The 20,493-nt window shown below is 49.6% G+C and overlaps 4 protein-coding genes across 4 annotated transcripts; 1 reads left to right on the top strand and 3 right to left on the bottom strand.

The window, feature by feature from the left end:
* Window positions 1–143: 143 nt before the first annotated feature.
* DFJ58DRAFT_915169 (CHAT domain-containing protein) lies at window positions 144–3,694 on the bottom strand (the record flags this gene model as incomplete). Its single annotated transcript, XM_041395427.1, has 6 exons — window positions 3,605–3,694; window positions 3,410–3,549; window positions 3,266–3,363; window positions 257–3,209; window positions 199–214; window positions 144–153 (listed from the first exon to the last, which is right to left on the bottom strand). The coding sequence occupies exons 1-6, from the start codon at window positions 3,649–3,651 to the stop codon at window positions 144–146; spliced, it is 3,264 nt and encodes a 1,087-aa protein (XP_041241881.1). The 5' UTR covers window positions 3,652–3,694.
* Window positions 3,695–6,485: 2,791 nt separating this feature from the next.
* On the bottom strand, window positions 6,486–10,441 carry DFJ58DRAFT_746971 (CHAT domain-containing protein). Its single transcript, XM_041387498.1, has 6 exons — window positions 10,273–10,441; window positions 10,065–10,215; window positions 9,864–10,003; window positions 9,719–9,816; window positions 8,856–9,662; window positions 6,486–8,816 (listed from the first exon to the last, which is right to left on the bottom strand). The coding sequence occupies exons 1-6, from the start codon at window positions 10,310–10,312 to the stop codon at window positions 6,705–6,707; spliced, it is 3,348 nt and encodes a 1,115-aa protein (XP_041241880.1). The 5' UTR covers window positions 10,313–10,441; the 3' UTR covers window positions 6,486–6,704.
* Window positions 10,442–12,081: 1,640 nt separating this feature from the next.
* DFJ58DRAFT_717165 (uncharacterized protein) lies at window positions 12,082–14,418 on the top strand (the record flags this gene model as incomplete). Its single annotated transcript, XM_041384333.1, is given in 8 exon segments — window positions 12,082–12,337; window positions 12,464–12,762; window positions 12,809–12,891; window positions 12,935–13,489; window positions 13,509–13,617; window positions 13,677–13,832; window positions 14,052–14,237; window positions 14,326–14,418. 8 exon segments carry the CDS (start codon window positions 12,082–12,084, stop codon window positions 14,416–14,418), a joined length of 1,737 nt encoding a protein of 578 aa, XP_041241879.1.
* A 1,174-nt stretch (window positions 14,419–15,592) lies between these two features.
* DFJ58DRAFT_730088 (uncharacterized protein) lies at window positions 15,593–15,875 on the bottom strand (the record flags this gene model as incomplete). Its single annotated transcript, XM_041385832.1, has 2 exons — window positions 15,593–15,822; window positions 15,869–15,875. The coding sequence occupies 2 exons, from the start codon at window positions 15,873–15,875 to the stop codon at window positions 15,593–15,595; spliced, it is 237 nt and encodes a 78-aa protein (XP_041241878.1).
* Between the last annotated feature and the right edge of the window lie 4,618 nt (window positions 15,876–20,493).

The following is a 20,493-nucleotide window of genomic DNA, read 5'->3' as shown; positions in this document are numbered from 1 at the left end:
ATTCAGGACATGACTTTCTCGGCTTATATGAACATACTGTAAATACTAGAGCAATCGATGAAGTTGCGAAGACTATTCTGAGAGTAGATATTATTGTACGATATTGGATTCCCATGTAAAATAACTACGGTATCAAGGTAATCCTACAAGAGCCTACAACAGGGACATCGACGGGATGAAAGACAATCCAAGACTAACAACTTATATAGTAAATCTGTAGCAAACCAAAGCAATACGACATTCTAGAACTACACACCGATATGAATGAAAACGATCCTCTGCTCGAGCGGCACCTTCCTCTTCACGACGTACGTAGCATGGTTGAGTGCCTGCGCCGCCTTCCTACAGTCCATGACACCTCCATCCTCCAGATCCTCAAACACCTTCTCATAGAAAGCCGTCACGACGTGCTTCGCGACAGAGTCGTCGACCTCCCACAGCGTGCCAATGACGCTCTTGAACCCAGAAAACTGCAGTCCAGCCGCAAGGTGGATGACTTCGTCAGGCGTCTCCTCATCGCCCACGGCGGTATGACACGCCGACAAGAACGCGAACTCAGCGTGCGGAATGTCTTGTTCCATGATGTCAAGCAGCGTGAGAGGTGTGTCTCTCATAGCGAAATGAGAATTGTAAGGCTGCTCATGGTCTTGCTTGCCATGACAAGCGAGATGCACCCATGTGTTCCGTTGCAGAGCTTCTAGTGCACCTGCTCGCGTGGCATTATCGCCGGAGATAGTGGTGGGGTTGGCTGTCGCGGGAACGAGGCTACAGACAAGGTCGAGCTCGTCGTCGACAGCTAAGAGCGCCTTGCCTTGCCCTACCCCCGGTTGACCCTGTCCGATTGCCACAAAAGAAGGGAGCACAGGCTCCTCCATTGACTGTTGAGCTCTGATCAGAGCTGAAAGTGTTGGAGTATATGAGCAGATGTAGATATCTTCCAGGCAGTATTCCGGCCCAGAGTCATCTGCATTCATCCGAAATGAGTTAGCTGCGTGGAGAGGGATCGACGTGAAGTCTGCAGTCGGACACAACCAGATTCGAGACCGGCGCTGCAATGTGAGACCACGCTCAAGTACGTCGACGATGGGTAGCATTATCTCATCCCATACTACCCGTAAGAGTTCTCGCAGATCCTTCCTCTTCTCCTCTGGGCGCATACCAGCCGAGTGCTTTATCGCCTTAGCGAAATCACCCTTGAGCCTCTTAAGATGTGTGAGAGTGATGCGCGGGAAATGGACGTGATGGGGATCTCCTGATGTCGGGATAACAAGGGCGCTGCATGAGTATTGACTGGCGACGAAGATGATGACTGGGCCATGACGCGCTGCCGCTTGCAAGTCATTGTACGAAAGCGGGAGCAGGAATCGTGAGAACGCCCGAAGATTACGGATTTGAGCCACTGCAGCGTCCCATTGCCTTGTAAGTCGCCTGTACTCGGTTGCTGCCCGATCAGCAGCAGCTCTGTCTGTGCTGGCTGCGGAACCCTGAGCATCAGAAAGGCTCTTTCTGAGCTCTGAGAGCTTGCGAACTAGCTCAAGACTCGTGGACTCCAGGTCATCGAGAGGTGTTCTGAGTCGCGAGGCCAGCGACCACTGCTGGCCACGGCCCTGCTCCACGAGTTCGACTGCCTGTCGTAGATTGTCACGACGGATGGCACATGAGGCTGCATCTACTGGCAGTGACTGTGCGCCGTGGAAAGTGGTTGCAGCCTCGCGTCGTGAGATGATCGACGATCGTGTCATCACATAGTTGTCAAAAAGTTCCAAGCATATTTGGTACGCTTCGAGGGCAGATTCATGTTGATAGACTTCTGCTTGGCGAGCCCAATCAATAGCCTCCTTTATGCGTTCTGGAAATCCTTCAGTTGGGTGTTGCGATGCCAGTCTGAAGTTCTCTATAGCGAGTGGCAAATCGGTAGACTTGCGTTGCACTCGATAGCGAGACAAGTAGGCTTCTTGCAACCACATGTAGCTGAAATGTCTATCTGGGTGCAGTGAAGGTAAAGCCTCCAACGACTCTTGGCAGAGTCGAATGGCCTCCTCGATATCTTCATTCTTCTGAGTTTTTGTGAAACGAGAGCGAAGTACTGAACTCAAATTGTAGAGATTTCTATGACGCTCTGGATGGTCAAGCCGCGTTAACCGAAGTGATTCGCGGTAAAGATTGATGGCCTCGTCGAGATCCTCGCTGACATCCAAATTGTCATATCTGATATTGAGCGTGACAGCAAGGTTGTTAAGCATGGTGTCATGATCTGGATGCCCAGGTGGGCTCGACATCAGTGCCTCGCGACAGAGGCTGATAGCTTTGCTAATGTCATCAACATCACCACGTTGGGTGAAACGGACGTGGAGGGCGCCCCCTAGCCTGTTCAATGATTTATAACGAGTTTCGTGCCCAACAGGGCACATGCGCAGCGCTTCTTCATATACACAGGTGGCTTCGTCAAGGTCATGGGATCTGCCTTGGTGATCAAAGCGGAGTCGGAGTGATAAGCCCAAGTTATTCAAATAGGTAGCACGGCTGGTATGTTCCTCGGGGTATAGAGAAACAGCTTCGCGACTAACTCGTATGCTCTCGTCTATGTCATCAATGCTGCCGCATTGTTGAAAGCGTAATTGGAGAGCCCTTGAAAGCTTGTTGAGTGCGTCTGGACGGTTTTGATGACCCGGAGGACAAAGCTGGAGTACGATTCGTCGGAGGTGGATGCCTTCATCGGATGCGTCGGTTGGACGATTGTTGCATGCGCGGATCACATAATCGACGCCATTTGCCCCTACCGCGATGCCACGAAGGTAAGTGCCCTCTGGACAGAGGGGCAACAGCTTGCAGTACAGTTGGGCGGATTCATGGATATGGACGGCAGTGCCCTCCTTGAGGTAGCGCCAGGTCAGCGCTTTGGTGAGGTAATAGAGCGATAATGGATGATCGGGGTGGCCCTGCGGACGCAATGCAAGGGCGTCGCGGAAGAGGGAAGTGACAGAGTCAATGTCTTGAAAATCCTTTCGAATGTAGCCTATGAGGCGGACCCACGCAAGGTTGGTGAGAGCCGCTGCGCGGTCGGGATGGTCGACCGGATACTGGTCCAGAACCGACTGAAAATGCTCTACAGCATCGTTCAGTTGAGAGACCGTCTTGCTTGTCACATATTGAGCAAATCGGGCGTGGCCTGCATCTGTGTCTCGACCAATCTCGCAGTCTACTATGGACTACAGTTGATATTCCGTCAGCAAAAGCCGACAGCACAGAGACTGATGTGACTCACGTCAAACAGTGCGCCGTCCTGATCGTCACAAGGATGTAGAACAGCGGCCTTCAGCATGAGGGAAGGGTGATCGCCACAAACTGATGGGAAGGATAATTCTACAGGATGTTAGTAGTGTGCATGAATGAAAAGTAGGGTGATCACCGAAAGGTTCATCTCCAGGATGGAGCAGCTCATCCCATGATGTTTCGAGTTTTCCAACGACTTCTCCACTGCCTAACATTCGACCGAGCTCATAGGATGACCTGATCTCCATCGATAATTTAGGTGCGTCGCGTAACGATCTACAAACGGACAATCAGCCCTCGAATCGCATATGAAAGTCAATATGGACTTTACAAAGTCATGACATCGCCTAACACTTCAGCTTCGTTGGATGAAACCATTCGGACGGGTGATTTCCAGCGCCTCCTCGAATCGACATTAATGGACACGTAAAAGCCTGCGGGTACGCGCCCGGAAGGGTGTGGAAGATCATTCACCCTGATGACTGTACATGATAGGATAGGGCGCGATGATGAGATACAAAGGTGATAGAGTAACCCACGTTCAAGTCTGATGTAACTGGCCCTCCCAGCTACCGGGCATGATGGTGGAATGACGCATGATGACAGGGAGGATCTAGAATGAGCTGAGCGATAGGTGGAATGAGGGGTAGAAGAAGACGGGAGGCACAGATGTGGGAACTGTAGATGAAGTTCAGGTGAAAGGGAGAGAAGCAGGTTTGAGTGAGGCCTTGAGGGTCATATTGCACGTGTAATTCCATGCTGTCGAGGGCAGTTCGGCACGATAGATGCTGATATGATTACACCAAGCGCTGAGGCCAACAAATGATCGACGAGCGGCAGTGGGAGAGCCTGTGCTATAGAAGTGGGGAGATGTCAAGGTCGGTCATCAGCGGAAGTGGCAAGCGGGGATCTCAGAGCGTTCTGTGAACCTTGCTATGAGTCTCATTGCAGGTTGGCGTTTATCACTGGGATGTACTAGTAATCATTCAGAGTACCAAGGCAAAATAGGGAATCAAAAGGATATCAACATGCACAGAAAAGCCGATCCATTATATACAAGTCATGAGCGTGTAAGTTGATGCCATGGAAGATGACCGAGAGCGCCGTGCAAATACCAGAGACAGTTTGCGAGAACATGACAAGTGGGATTATTCAGATTCAATATGAGACACTTGGCTGGATTGATCATGAGCGGACCGTTGCCAACGTTGATACAACGAGCGAGGAATTTGAAAAGCGTGACTGCGACCTCAATCATATGGTGGATATGGTGGATGATGCATGTGGTGTGCACTGTGCACAGGGCAGTGAGAAGAAAACATCATGCGGACTTTGAAAACCATTCCTTTCAAATCAACCAGCTCGAAAGCCACGAATGCTCATCACACACGGGATTGCTCCACACATCCAAATTCCTGAGCGGGCCAAGGTCTGAGTATTTTAATCCCCCCTGATCGGCTCTAGCAGAGCCCAGTTGTTAGCATCGGCTGCGTGACGCACCAGAAATGCAGCTTCATTGTTCATATCCCGAAGATTCTGTTCAAAGCACAGGAGGGTGAAAATAAAGCCTTTGAAAGGTGTCGCGGGGATCGGGCGAGTTTTTTTCTGTTGTTTCACAATCAGTCGTCGCTATCGCGCCTGCACCTGTCAAGACGGCGCTCAGCCTGAGGGATACCGTCGGAACGCTCGGCGTTCCTTGCGGGGCTACCTCAAGTCACTGCTTCCCGCGACCTCAAGACGCTGATCCGCTACCAGAAAATATTTACCGCTTGCGACTGGAGATTACAACTCCTTGCGTATGAGGTGCGGTTGATTGTATCAAGCAATGTGACTGGCTTGTCATTGAGTTCACTTCGCGGCTCATGTATCTTTCGTGGATCTTGAAACTCGATTCAGACTACTCTCGGATTGGTTGGAATTTTTTTTTCCTTCTTACTCCTTTGTGGAGTCGTTTTTACTCTCGCAAAGGACGAGTCCCTGTTATCAGATCGGCTGGACGTTGCTCATCGACGGTTGATGATGTTCAAGATTCAATCTTCCATGAGCGACGCCAGTATTGGAAATCCATTCATCGAGATATATATTGTGTATGTAGTGCTACTTGCTGTAATCCGCACTGTTTCTTTCATGGGCTACTGATGAGAATGATGCGCACTGGATACATTCATGCCCGCTGCTGAAAGGCATTGAAACGGAGCTGGATACAACCACCATAAACAGTCAGCACACTCGCAACCCCTTCATCGTGCTTCCACAGAGACAAAATTGTCTGCAAGAGTCCCTAGAGCCGAGCAGACGAGCAGCTGCGCACCGTGACAACCGCCAGCACATCCAAGACCCACAACCAGATTGGATCCACCCTCCCGGTCCTGCTACAAATTTACCGTAATTATTGCCCGCTATTCGAACATCCCGCCTCAAATAAAACTGGGAGAGATTTCATCCCTGATACTTCATGCTTCTGACCTCAGGCGTTATTCTGTACCGAAGGCAACACTAACTCCTTGCTATTTGGTCGTTTGCCATGGAACCTTTACCCTATCTCGCCTCAAGAAAAGCTCGCATGTACGATTACCACTATCGTCCGATCCACAACATTTCGAACATAACGTGGTTTTCTCTATCTCAGAACCTCCTTTTGGCTTACTCCACCGTAGTGCTTCCTTCATGGATGTTGATTGATGAAGAAATTATTGATCTGCGCGCCACCACTGCTACAAGAATCTACGACTACACGCTGATATAAAGAAACGTGATTTTCTACTTCAGCGGCTTCTTCCCAAGTATCGGATTCACGCACTGGGACTTTGCTTTTCGGTGTTTGCAGAGGGTACGATGATGAGTCCTCCCCGTCTTCAAATTAAATCCTCGCCTGGACATACTTCAGCAAGTGTGTTCATTTATCTCGTACGTGGCAATATCGTCGTCTACACCATTCTACAATCGAAGATGTCGCTCAAGTAAGTTGGTCTCTGCGTGAGCACCAACACCCAAGAAATTATTCCGAGTCAGGAACTGCTCTATGAGAGATAAAAATCTGTGATGCCCGCTTGGTACCATCTACATTACCGTTGTGCTGACGGTGTTCAACGCTTTCGAACAGAGGTCACAGGGAAGGACCAGGTGGTGATTCGGGGGCTGAGCGCCGTGCCCGCTAAACTCAAGCACATAAAGAAGTGAAACCGATGATATAAACTACTTGCAGTTTCCCAACCAAATATAAGATTTGTTCTCGCCACTGGAGGAACCTGAACCTAATCCTGTGAACGATGAGTGAAGTTTCGAAAGACTATTCTAAGAGTACACAATTACACGAGGAGATATCGATGCGAAGCAAGTATCAGGGCAATCTTACAATAAGTACACCAACGAGACGAAATATCAACAACAATTCGTACTAGAGCCTAGAATGAAAGCTATTCGAGACAGAACTACACACCAATATGAACGAAAACCATCCTCTGCTCGAGCGGTACTTTCGTCTTCACGGCATGTGTAGCACGATTGAGTGCCCATGCTGCCTTCGTACAGTCCATCTCGCCACCATCCTCCAAATCCTTGAACATATTCTTGTAGAAAGCCTCGACGACATGTTTTGCGACAGAGTCGTCGACCTCCCACAGCGTGCCAACGACGCTCTTGAACCCTGAAAACTGGAGACCAGCTGCGAGGTGAATCACTTCGTCGGGCGTCTCCTTATCGCCAACAGCGGTGTGACAAGCGGATAAGAACGCGAACTCTGCGTGCGGAATGTCTTTCTCCATGATATCAAGCAGCGTCAGAGGTCCATCTCTCATGACGAAATGCGAATCGTAAGGCTGCGTAGGGTCCTGCTTGCCATGACAGGCAAGGTGCACCCAGGTGTTCTCTTCCAAAGCTTGCAGTGCACCTGCTCGTGTGGCTGCATCCCCAGAAATAGTGGTCCGGTTGGCCGTCGCAGGGACGAGCTTTCGGACAAGCTCGACCTCGTTGTCGACAGCCAAGAGTGCCTTGCCTTTCCCTGCACCCGGTTGACCTTGTCCGATTGTCGCAAAGGATGGAGCGACACGACTCTTCATCATCCGTCTAGATCTGACTAGAGCTGAAAGTGTTGGCGTGTAAGAGCAGATAAAGAGATCCTCCAGGCATGGCTCCTTAGAACCATCCGCCTTTGTTAGAAAGGGGTGAGCTGCGTGCAGAGGAATAGATGTGAAAGCTGCAGTTGGACACAGCCAGATTCGAGAGAGGAATTTTAATTTCAGGACATGCTGGAGGACATGGACAATGGGTAGCATGATCTCGTTCCATACTGTCCGCAAGAGGACTATTAGATCGTTACGTGGCACTTTTGGGCCCATGATAGATGCGTGTCGTATCGCCCTAGCGAAGCGATCCTTGAGATTATTCAGATCTGTGAGAGTAACGGACGGCAAGGAAACATGATGAGGCTCTCCTGTTGTCGGGACGATGATGGCGCTGCACGAATATTGACTAGCGATGAGGATGATGACCGGGCCCTGGCGCGCTGCTGCTTGCAAGTCTTCGTACAAAGGTGGGACCAGGAATCGCGAGAAACCTTCAATATCGCGGATTTCAGTTACCGTAGCTCCCCACTGCTCCGTGAGTTTCCTATACCGTGTTTCTGCTCGATCAACGGCAGCTCTGTCTGTGCCGACTGCGAGACCTTGAGTATCGGAGAGACACTTGCTGAGCTCCGAGAACTTGCGAGCTAGGTTGGAATTTGTCAACTCGAGGTCTTCCAGTGGACTCCTCAGACGAGAGGCCAGCGACCATTGCTGGCCACGGCCCCGCTCCGCGAGTTCGACTGCAAGTCGTAGATTGTCACTGCGGATGGCACATGATGCTGCATTTACAGGCAACAATTTGGTACCACTGAAAGCAGCGGCAGCTTTGCGCCGTGAGATTGTCGACGATCGCGTTGCCAAGTGACTGTCAAGAAGGTCAAAACATGTGTTGTAGGCCTCTAACGCAGATGTATGACTGTGCTGCTCTGCTGCAGTAACCCATTTCTGGGCTGTTGTAATGCGATTTGGAAATCCTTGAGTTGGGTGCCGTGATGCTAGTTTGAAGTTCTCTACAGCGAGTGACAAATCAGTAGACTTGCGTTGCACTCGGTAACGAGACGAATAGGCTTCCTGCAAGCGCATGTAGCTGAAATATCTATCTGGGTGCAGTGAAGGTAAAGCCTCCAACGACTCTTGGCAGAGTCGAATGGCCTCCTCGATATCTTCATTCTTCTGAGTTTTTGTGAAACGAGAGCGAAGTACTGAACTCAAATTGTAGAGATTTCTATGACGCTCTGGATGGTCAAGCCGCGTTAACCGAAGCGATTCGCGGTAAAGATTGATGGCCTCGTCGAGATCCTCGCTGACATCCAAATTGTCATATCTGATTTTGAGCGTGATAGCAAGGTTGTGAAGCGCGGTGTGATGATCTGGATGCCCGGGTGGGATTAACATCAGTGCCCTCGCGACGGAGGCTGATAGCTTCGTTAATGTCATCAACATCACCACGTCGGATGAAACGGACGCGGAGGGCGCCCCCTAGGGTGTTCAATGATAAATAACGAGTTTTGTGCCAACAGGGCACATGCGCAGCGCTTCTTCATATACACAGATGGCTTCGTCAAGGTCATGGGATCTGCGTTGGTGATCAAAGCGGAGTCGGAGTGAGTAGCCCAAGTTATTCAAATAGGCAGCACGGCTGGTATGTTCCTCGGGGCATAGAGAAACAGCTTCGCGACCAACTCGTATGCTCTCGTCTATGTCATCAACGCTGCCGCATTGTCGAAAGCGTGATTGGAGAGCACTTGAAAGCTCGTTGAGTGCGTCTGGATGGTTTTGATGACCCGGAGGACAAAGCTGGAGTACGATTCGTCGGAGGTGGATGCCTTCATCGGATGCGTCGGTTGGAAGATTGTTGCATTCATCGATCACATAATCCACGCCATTTGCCCCTGCCGCGATGCTGCGAAGGTAGGTGCCCTCTAGACAGAGGGGCAGTAACTTGCAGTAGAGTTCCGCGGATTGGTGGATATAGACGGCGGTGTCCTCCTCGCGGTAGCACGAGGTCAGCGCTTCAGCGAGGCAATAGAGCGATAATAGATGATCAGGGTGGCCCTGCGGACGCAATGCAAGGGCTTCGCGGAAGAGGGAAGTGACGGAGTCAATGTCTTCAAAATCCCCTTCAATGTAGCCTTTGAGGCGGACCCACGCGAGGTTGGTGAGAGCCGCTGCACGGTCAGGATGGTCGACCGGACACTGATCTAGAACCGACTGAAAATGCTCTACAGCATCGTTAAGGTGAGAGTCGCTCTCGTTTGAAACATATTCGGCAAATCGGGCGTGGCCTGCGTCTGTGTCTCGACCAATCTTGCAGTCTACTACGGACTACAGTTGACGTTCCGTCAGCAAAAGCCAACAGCACAGAGACTGATGTGACTCACGTCAAGCGGTGCGCTGCCCTGATTGTCGCAAGAATGTACAACAGCGGCCTTTAGCGTGAGGGAAGGACAGTCGCCACGAACGGGCGGGAATGTGAGATCTACCAGATGTTAGTAGCTGTGTGTGAATGAGACGTTAATCACTCACTGAAAGGCTCATCTCCGTGATCGAGTAGCTCATCCCACGTCACTTCGAGTTCTCCGATGACTTCTCCATTGCCCAACATTCGATCGAGCTCGAAAGATGCCCTGATGTCCAGTGACAATTTGGATGAAGCATCCAGTGATCTACAAAAAAAAACAGATGATCAGTCCTCGAGTCGCGTCCGAAAGTCTCCATGGACTTTACAAGGTCGCGGTATCGCCCCATCCTACAGATTTGTCCGATGATAAGACTTTGACGGCTGATTTCCAGCGTCTCCTCGAGTCAACATTGATGGATACGTAGATGCCTGCGGGTGCGCGCTCAGAAGGCACTTGAAGATATTTTCCGCTGATGACTGTAGATAGAGTGTGAGGATCATGAAACGGATGCGAAGGTGATATGGAGCGCTCACCTTCGAGTCTGATAGATTGGCCTTCCAAGCTATTGGGCATGATGGTGCGATGAAGTAAGATCGAGGATGGGCTGAGCGGTGAGTGGAATAAACAGTAGGAGAAGATGGAGGGTGGGGATACGGGGACTGTGTATGAAGTTCAGGTGAGAGGGAGTAGAGAAATTGAGGGTTCAGGCCTCAGGTCGTGCTGCACGTGTATTTCCATATTGTCGATGGCTGTTCGGCATAATAGACGCTAGCATGATTGCACTAAGCGCCGAGGTCAAAAACGTTAGCGGGAGAGCCTGTACGCGAGAAGTGGCACGCCATGTTGGAGGGGACATGTGGATCTTAGAGCGTTCTGCCATGTTGACCCAACCTTGCTGCCGTACTGGCATCGGTGTGCTTGACTTTTATCAGACATACTTAGCGCTCATTGAGCACGTACACCAAGGCAAAATGTAGAATCCAGTGTGATTCATAGTACAAACAATACAAACCGCTGAAAACGACGCGGACATGAGGAGCTGAACCAATCTTATAATACGAGTCTGTTATGGGGGGAAAGGTCCAAGGATGATCGAGTGTTGTAGAAACAACTTAAGCAACCTGGGTTTGCGAGGAGGGTGAGACTCGCTCAAGCTCGGTCTTTGAGATGAAGGTAGAAGGCAAGTTTTGAAAGGACGAGTCGACCGTGATCGAGAGAGACTTGGTTGGGTGTTCCTAGAATTGAATTATTAAGCGGACTTTGGAAATGATTGCTTCCTTCCAAACACAAGATCGGTCTACTCATCCAAATTCCTGAGCGGGCTAAAGTCTCAGTGTTCTAATACCCTTCGATCGGCTCTAGCAGAGCTCAGCGCTCAGCTATTAGCAGCTGCGTAACATACCAGCTTCTTAAGCAGATCTTGAAGATTCTGTTCAAAGCCAAGGGAAGGCTAGGGCGAACTTCAGTTTCTGTTGTTTGGCAGTCAGTCGTCACTATCGCGCCTGCACCTGTCAATACGGCCCTCAGCCTGAGGGAGACCTCAGGAATGACGACGTTCATCACAGGGCTACTTCAGGTCGGGAGTTCAACACATTCGTCCGCTGCCAGAGGAATCAAATGGTTACTGCTTACGACTGGAGATTGCAACTCCTTGCTTATGAGGTGCGGCTGATATATCATACAACGGGACTGGCTTCGACGCATCGAAGGTTGATGGTTTACGATATTTAACCTGGAGATCAATCCACGCTATTTCTTTCTGGGCTGGGAATCATGTGCACTGGATATAAGTACTTGATCACACCCACTCGTACGGTTGCACGTCAGCCTATCTGCTATCCAATTCTGAAAAAGACTGAGTCATAGGCACAAGTCCAATTTTATCTTACTACTAGTCATCGACATCTCCGAGACGCACTCCTCCACGAAATGGCCGCCGTTCGCACATTGAAAGTCGAATACCTGTGCCCAGCGCGTGATTTCGGCCGCCTTTGCGTATTATCTGCAGGCTGGTTTTTGAGTGCTGTGCATCAACTCGGACTCGGAGGTCCGCGCGCGCCGTTTGCCGATCGTGTGATTTGAAGAAACAAGCACAGCCACAACCTGTTAGTTTGAGGCTGTTGGACTTGCAACGAGAAACGTTCAGTCCAGTCTGTGACTGTCTGCCTTCGTCGTGTTCAACGGTGAACTCGTCGTTTTAGCTTGGCTGAATGGCCAACCGTATTTCAATTCTGACCGCGAGCGAGCCCAGGTCAGCACTCGACCGACAATCCAGCCTGGTCTCATCCTCAGCAACGTCATTCGTAACAGCGCCTTCCCCGACGACGACGATCTGCCCAGACATGGATCACACTCACGCTCAAATTCACATAGTAGAAGTAACAAGGAACGCAGTTCACCTTCACCCCCCAAAACCATTGCCTAGCATCCCCCGTGAGGATACAATCGGTCCACCTCCGCCTTCTCCTCCAGCCAGCGTAGACGAGTCACCCGACAATCTATCGTCCTTATTCCCAGTAAGACTCTCCAAGTCAGACCCACTCCCGAAAGGCATCGAATCAGATATCGACGTAGAGTTGGATACAGCCACTATAAACAGTCAGCGCACAGGCGACCGTCTTCACCGTGCTTCCACAGAGACAAAATTGTCTGCCAGAGTCCCTAAAGTCTCCCAGACGAGCAGCTATGCCCCAACTGCTAGCACATCCAAGACCCAGCATCCAGACGGCCTCCTCCACCCACCCACACGTCCTGTACGGCGCAACACGACGGGCTCTGCGCGCCGTCCCCATCCACCTCCGTCTACATATGTTGCAACCGGAGAACTGGAGGATGACATCCAAATCCAAGCAGAGCAGATTCGCCGTGAAAGAAAGCGAAAGCAGGCTGCCGAAGTCGCCGCAGCAGCTGTCGTCGAAGTGGCTCAGAAACAGGACGAGCTTCCCTTGGTGGGCAACTTGATAGGAGAGGACCACGCAAACTACGTCCTTATGTACAACATGCTGACGGGGATCAGGATAGCTGTGCGTCCCCAATCTCTTTATGTGCGCAGGCTGTAACTCCACACAGGTCTCACGATGCCAGGCAAAGATAAAACGACCCCTTACTGAGCAGGATTTTACCGCAGGCATAAATACTCTTTCGATATGTACGTATCACCCATCTGTCCTACATTCTGAACTGACATCCCCCCAGCGTTGGGAACGAACTTACTCCCTCTGCGAGATACGACTTCAAATTCAAAGACTATGCCCCTTGGGTGTTCCGGGAACTCCGCGAAGACCACTTCTCTCTGGACCCCGCAGATTACCTCCTCTCCCTCACATCCAAATACATCCTGTCCGAACTCACCTCCCCAGGCAAAAGCGGCTCTTTCTTCTACTTCTCCCGCGACTACCGCTTCATCATAAAGACTATCCGGCACGCGGAACACAAGTTCCTCCTTCGTGTTCTCCCGCAGTACTGGGAGCACGTGAAAGCGAACCCTCATACTTTGTTAAGCCGATTTTATGGACTTCATCGGGTAAAGCTTCCCAGGGGACAAAAGATTCATTTCGTGATCATGAACAACTGTTCCCGCCTCACAAAGACATCCACGAATCTTACGATCTCAAAGGGAGTACTGTTGGGCGCATCGTGCCACCTGCAAACTGGTGCAGAATCTCGCGCGGTGCAGAAGGATTTGAACTGGATCGATAGTAATAGGGTGCTGGAGCTTGGTCCGGAGAAGAGGGCCCTTTTAACGGAGCAGTTGAGGAGGGATAGTGAGAATGTTGAGGGATCTGGGGGTTATGGACTATAGTTTACTCGTTGGGCTTCATTGGGGGAATAGGGGGAATAGGGAGAATGTGAGAGGGAGCACGCTGAGGGTATTTGAGGTTCGTCTACCATTCCTCTTACATTCATAATCCTTACCCTTACTAATTCGTGTGCACAGCCCTCAGTCCCACCCATCCGACGCAAAACCACGCAAACGAAAGACGGGCGGTCCCCTGAAGCGATAGCTATGCGCCGAATCATGCGTGCATCTGATCCGCACCAGTTAGGAACGACACTTGATCTCCCGGATTCGCCTTCTCCGTCAATGCAAACCGTTGCGCCATCTACGCCAGCCCACTCCCAGCGCACGCGACCGCGTTCCGGTTCGAAGGGTACGAGCAACACAAATTCGGTTGTGAGCGCGAATGGGATTATGCAACAGGCCCACCCGACATTCCAAACCCCTCCACATCCATCTCATCCTCTGCACCAATCTCTGCCCCCTCTGCCCCCCCACCAGCACCATCATACTCCTTCCTACACACCCTCGCAGCAACCCCATCCCACTCAAGACCGCGATCATTTTCTCTTCTACCAAGACGAAGGAGGCCTTCAAGCGACAGATGAAAGCAACGAGGAGATGGACGTCATTTATTATTTGGGAATTATTGATATTTTGACGCCGTATGGGGGGTTAAAGAAGTGTGAGCATTTTTGGAAGGGGTTGAGCGCTGATCGGGTGAGTTGCGTTTTTTTAGCCCTTTCATTCCTTCCTTCGTTCCAAAATCAACGCTAAATCACCTTTCAACAGCACAAAATTAGCCCAGGTCCCGCCTTCTGAATACGCGGACCGATTCTTTGGGTTCATGAAAGCTATCATGCGTGGAGGAGAGGGTGGGGCGCGATTCAAGCCTGAGTGATGTCCTTTGTGTGTGTGGTGTTTTGTGGTGTGTGGTGGGCGATGACTGATGCTTGCCCGCAGGCGACAGCTGAATCACACATTAGTAATGAACATACTGCCCCCTCGTGGTCATGGGCTCGGCGAGATCTACGACACCGCATTACGCCAATTTGTCATCGCATCACGCATCATCCTTCAAACTCGTTTTCCTGCTTCTGCTGTTGCTTCAATCTGGGGAATCCGCGGACATTTGAGATGCATTGGGAAATCGTATTGTTCTTTCTCTCCCTTTTTGCTCAGCACGCTTTGCCATTTTTTCGACACCATCCACAATCCCTCATGTTCCCTTGCTCATGCCCTTTTTATTTTCTGCATGCTTTCCCTCATCCCACGACCGTTGCAATCTCCCATCCACTACATATTCTATTTTTAAAAATTTTGCATGTTAATTTCTTCTCCATTTTTCTTATTCCTTCATTCTTTTCCTGCTTGTTCGTGCATTATTTCCCTTTCGTCGTTGATGCGACTTTAACTTTAATATCGCGACATGCTTAATCTAGTGCTCTGTCTCCCTCCTGCCTCTGGTGCCGTATGTTTTTTTTTCGCTTGGAGGATGAGAGAGGGCACGTCGTACTTTTGCTATCACTGCACGCGTACGATTTTCGAGCACATCATTGCACGCTCCTTTGCGCATCTCAACGTTTACGCTCATTTCTCATCCTCAGCGCTTTCTTTCGTATACACATACACGCTCGTTCGGACACGCATCCACTCGTTCATACACGCTTTGTCTCATCCTCGTACATACTCACACTCGCTTGTTTCATTTTTTTTCTTGCCTCTTGGGACTACGCTTGCTTGGGGATAGATAGCATTATTTATGGCAAGTCTAGGTATAATTTATCATGATATGCATATGGCGTTCTTTGGCTTTGGAACGTCCGTCTTGAGGGTCTATTCAAATGTGTTTATGCGATCGAATTGACCGCATGTATAAGGTCTGGCCAGCTGTGCAAGGACTTTGTTTCGCGGGCATGCGCATGTACGGGCCCCTTGACTTTATACAGTATACAAAACACGGATGATCATCAATTGATTAGGACACCTATTGATTCCATTTTGCAACTTTGTTGGAAAACACAACGCATGTCATACTACGGTGCTAGCAGTATGCAACCATGACCCAACTGCTTCTACGTGATCTGGTAAGTCTCCGAAGGCTTCACAATCATAGTCTCCGCCTGCGAGCTTCCGTCCTTCCGAAACACGAAGGCCACTTGCCATTGGCTCCGAGTCCACGCTCCATAGTCGTTTGGGTCGATATATTGGAATGCAGCACTCCCCGTGTCACCGTTGTCAGCGGTGACGCGGACAATGATCGTGGATGAGGTGAAGTTTATAATAACAATCTCGTCTTCTGTGCCTGCCGGTGAGTCCAGAATGACTAGTGGAACTGGCTCTGAACGCACCAGACATTGTGTGTAGTAGTAAAGAGATTTGAAGCAAGTGTTCAACGCAGCGATAAAGATCGGTGGGGAATGAATCAGGAAGGAGGACGAATGAAACTAGGCCTTGGACTCAATCAAAGGAGCAAGGGGAAGCTACCTTCGAGGCTCGTCGCGTATTTATACGCATGAACCTGAATGAATTCTTTCGGAGCTCACCGTGATTCAAAGCTCACATATTCCCCAAATTATTGACCAGCGGGTTTTGCACGATCTTAACGTTGTGGGTCAGATGATCAGAATCCGACCTTGAAGCAGCTGATCTATGGAGGTGCTCGGATGTGAGTAGCACTGACAGGCAACTCGTCATCAGTCTTGTTGTCATTGTGATTTATGTATGTAACATACCTTTAGATTAATTGGATTTAAACAAAGTCGCGGATCTCCGAGTGACTTCGCAGGCCTGCGTGTGCGTTGGTGGCAATCTGAGCTATGGCCACGCAGCCACATGTGTGATCATTTGAAAATTTTGGCCTGTTTGTCGGAAGGTGACGCCATTGAACGTATTGCTAGCCTAGCGGTCGAGCCTTTCGATTTTTGATCTTCTAGTGGGTCTGTTTAGTGGGGGTATCATGTATTACTAGTATTATGTCGCTGTGGCTGAGCTCTATCTCTTCTCCGGCTTTTGTCAGGCTCACTTGCATGTATTATTAGTTTCCAATCCTCATAGGCGTCGTCTGCGGGGAGTCTCATTTGCAGCAGTTTTCTCTCTGCTTCTTCTGCCTTCCGCACAGGCAGATCATCATGTGGCCTATCAAGGGTTCTCCGCGCGAAGTCACTTATGTTTCCCACCTGGGTGGCAACATTCATATTACTAATCAGTAACAGTACTGCGTACCTGTACTTGTTACCAATTTGTAAGGAGTATCTATCTACCACGCTACCAGCAGCACTTGGGAGTCACTTGGGTGATTTCTCAGACCGCCATAGATGGGCCTACTATAACGGGTAAGTTCGAGCTCTGCCTCGGCTAATCCCTAACCCGCCTAAAATAGCCTTTGGCGCTGTCAATCATTTCCACCGCTACGCTTCTCATAAGCTTTTGCTCATCGTCCACCACGATGAGCTAATTCCATCCCCTCTCCTACCCTTGATTTTTATCTGTTTTACAGAGGCACTTGTGCCGTGCGTAGCCACTGGCCTACCTAATGTATTCGATACCTCTTCTATGCTGTTGGACCGGTCGTCATTAGGGTACCGCACGGGTAACACCGAGGGTCGGAAAGTTGACACCGCACCCGCACCCGCCAACACCGTACCCTTCACGGGTACGGGTACACACCGACCCGTCAATGTCGCGGTTTATGGAAAACACCGCGGTGTCTCTGAACACCGCGGGTACATTACCAAGAAGAGTGTATTAAGTATTAACAACAATGAAATAAAATAGTACTACTTTTCCTTGTCATTCTCCTCTGCTTCGACTTCATTTCGCTTCCGTTTTTGAGTCCTGACAGCGGCTAAAAAGGTCCTCCATCACCAGAAGATCACTTCTGCCCCACGCTCCGAGGCAGAGAAAGGCACGAATTGTTGATGGTGCGAGTCGGTTGCGAGTAAAATGAAGGAGCTGCCGGCCCTGCGAGAAGACACGTTCAACCGCAGTTGATGTTGCTGAGCAAGATAATAAGTATTGATTGATTGAAAGAGGATTCGAAGGAGACATACCTGGGACAGAGAGATAGTCGAGTGCCATCCGATGCAGCATTGGATAAGCACGGCAGTTGTTTTGCCACCATGCGAGTGGGTCCTTGGTTTTCACAGTTGGTAATCGAAGAAAACTCATCCAACTCGCTACTAGTAGTACGAGACATGGAACCAAGTGAGTAGTCACCAAAGTCATCCTCGTTCTGTATAGTTGTCAGTGTCAGTGCAAAATTAAATGTTGCATACGGACTGTGTCTGCTTCAATGTCATCAGTAATCTCGGCAGATTTCTCGTATTTATCAATAAACTCTTCGCGAACGAGCTTCTCGGCAATGTCAATCCATTCTTTCTCCCAGGAATGCTCACGGAAGTACTCGAGCTTCAAGCCAGGATGTAGGACTTTATGAAGATGATTAATCAATGATGTCAATGAAAGTTTGAAAGGCTGACCCATGGCAATGCGGTATACGTTGGAGAGATCTGTAATCTTCCAGTAGCGATCCATCTTGTTCTTTGCAAGCTGCATAGCCGACACAACTGCAGGGTGATATGCTTCCTTCGTCTGTTGATTGAGCTTGCTATCAAGTTTGTCCATTGCCGGTATCACGGCTGCGATAGTGGCTGAGTCCTGAGAGAAGAACAAGGTAGCCTTCTTGTATTGCTGGTGGATCAAAATAAGTGAGACAAATAAATACAATGTATGACGAGCAAGACCTACAGAGAGAACCGCAACGAGGTCAGCAACAATTTTCCACTCATCGTCATCCAATTCATATTTTTTTAGCCCGCCTGAGGCTTTTATCACTCGTTATGCGATCAATGGGTACCTGATACTGTAACGCGAAGACCAGCATGTCATATGTGGAATTCCAACGTGTCGCAACATCACGTGGCATGAGCTTTTCTTTCAAGTGTGATGCTCCACATGCCCGTCGCCATGCTGGGAGCAAGAGAGTTGTTGAACGAATTACAGCGAAAGACAGACCACGAATCTGCCATATGATATTAGCTAGTATTAGATGCGGATCTAAGACACTGACCTTTGCAATAGTTCCTTTGACAGCGGCAGTGTCATCTAACATCTTCTCACGATTGGCTTGCGAGAGCATTTCCAACTCGTCAATATTGTCATCAGCGTCATCAAGCTCAGAGGTCAAGTCAACTTCCTCTACTTCCGAATCATCATCTAACATAAGTGGCGGCTCATCATCATCCACATCATCATTGGCTTCAGATGTTGATGCTGCTGATGACTCGGAGCTGAATGGTTTCAGCAAAGCTTTTGCCGAAAGCTGGAGAGTATGATTAAAACATCGAACACGGTTGACAGACTCAAACGAGTTGTCGAGGCTCGCAAGCTTTGTTGTTTGAGTATCATTGGCAGTCGCGTTATCAGCATTGACTGCAAGAATCTACAATCTTCACGTTAGCATGATTTCTGCAATATTCAAGATCGGCTTACTCTCTTCGTCAGCCCAAAGCGTTCAAGCATTGCTTGAAAGGCTTTCGCCATTGCAGCACCAGTATGTGACTATAAGATAAGATTGTGAAGATTGGTGGAGCATTCGAAATGGCCTGTGACGTACCCTCGGCAACTTCAATGATGTCAAGCAGAAATGAAAACATTTTACCCTCATACTCGAGGTGGACTGTCCACGCTACAAAGCACGGTGGTTGGGTGAAGTCCAAGCATCCGTGGCAAAGTGTAAGCGTCCAGGGTGATCCTAACCATTGTGTTAGCCAATTTTCTGATGTTAGCGAAAAGCTTACACGGAGAAGCTGTCCAATGCGTTCGCTACACTTCTCGAATGCTACTTTGATATTGCGGGACAATACATCAGGTGATGGAAGTTCAATGTTCGGGCGACCTGCACAAAGAAGCTCGCGGAGTTCACGATCATTGATTATATTAACTGGGCGATTACTTTCAGTGATCCATTTCACGAGACGAGCACTGAAACTAATGTTAGCATGCAAAAATATCCAGATTCAGATCATTTACCGAACTTCTGGGTTCGTGTGTGTCCGATGGGAGTAATGGACGGGCTGTTGGCCTTGGCGTGCAAATGCTGCGTAGACAGAGCCACTATTAGCACCAGCATCCTTGCCCTTCATGGCGTTGTTGACGGCATCCTCGCCAAAGCATCCAATGGCATGGTGCTTCAGATTAGTCGTCGAGGACTTATCCTTTGTATCCTGATAGCGGCGCACACCACCTAAAGCTGTCTTACACTTACGCGCACCACACGGGAAAAAATGACACAAGCGGCCATTGTGGTGTTGGACCACAACTTCGGATGAAAAGAAACTATAGATAGGTGACCGCCAAGTCTTCTTGAGAGCCTCTGTATCATTGTATAATCAGATATTTGCAAAAATCAATGGAAAGAAACATACCAAGATCTGCAGAAGGATCGGGATCAGGCTCGAATGCACCTGCCGTTGATTTGTTATCGTCAGTGGCAAGTGAATCAGTACTTGATCGCGTAAGATCAACGGTGTCTGTGGGGCTCGATCGAGAAGACCGAGACACAAATGACTGCTTGACCTTCTTCAAGGGGCGGGCCAGAGCCTTAGCACCCTTTGCAACAGCCTTTTTGAGTGACCTGGCCTTCTCGGAGATGGACGACGAGATAGACTTAGATGATGAGTGTGACTGGGTAGACGAAGCATCAGATGCCTTCTTTGTGAGCTTAGTTTTCATGGGGAGACGACTCAGTGGACTTACTGGTCTCGAGTTTTTGCCTTGGCTTTATGGTAGTGACTCGAGCTTCTCTGCAACGAAGTGTCAGCTCAATAAATTGCTAGAATGATTCACGGGGGTACAAAAGACATGACAGAAATCAGTATAGCATTCACTTGTGATCCTCAAGCTCTCAGAGGAAGGAAAAACAGAGAATCAAACACGGTGTTCAATGGCTGTCGCGCGCCTGGTTCCCGATTTG

Source organism: Suillus subalutaceus (assembly GCF_016647625.1).
Source record: "Suillus subalutaceus strain FC151 chromosome Unknown DFJ58scaffold_83, whole genome shotgun sequence".
NCBI classification, from domain to species: Eukaryota; Fungi; Basidiomycota; class Agaricomycetes; order Boletales; family Suillaceae; genus Suillus; species Suillus subalutaceus.
Note: the sequence above shows the minus strand (reverse complement) of the source record. Positions and strands in the feature narration are given on the sequence as shown.

Bases quoted from the DNA above. Each gene is read 5' to 3' on its own strand.
- DFJ58DRAFT_746971 (XM_041387498.1), bottom strand. From the start codon at position 10,312: ATGCCCAATAGCTTGGAAGGCCAATCTATCAGACTCGAAG. The intron at 10,216-10,272 runs GTGAGCGCTCCA...CTCTATCTACAG, and splicing joins CCAATCTATCAGACTCGAAG to TCATCAGCGGAAAATATCTT. The intron at 9,817-9,863 runs GTGAGTGATTAA...AACATCTGGTAG, and splicing joins TCACGGAGATGAGCCTTTCA to ATCTCACATTCCCGCCCGTT.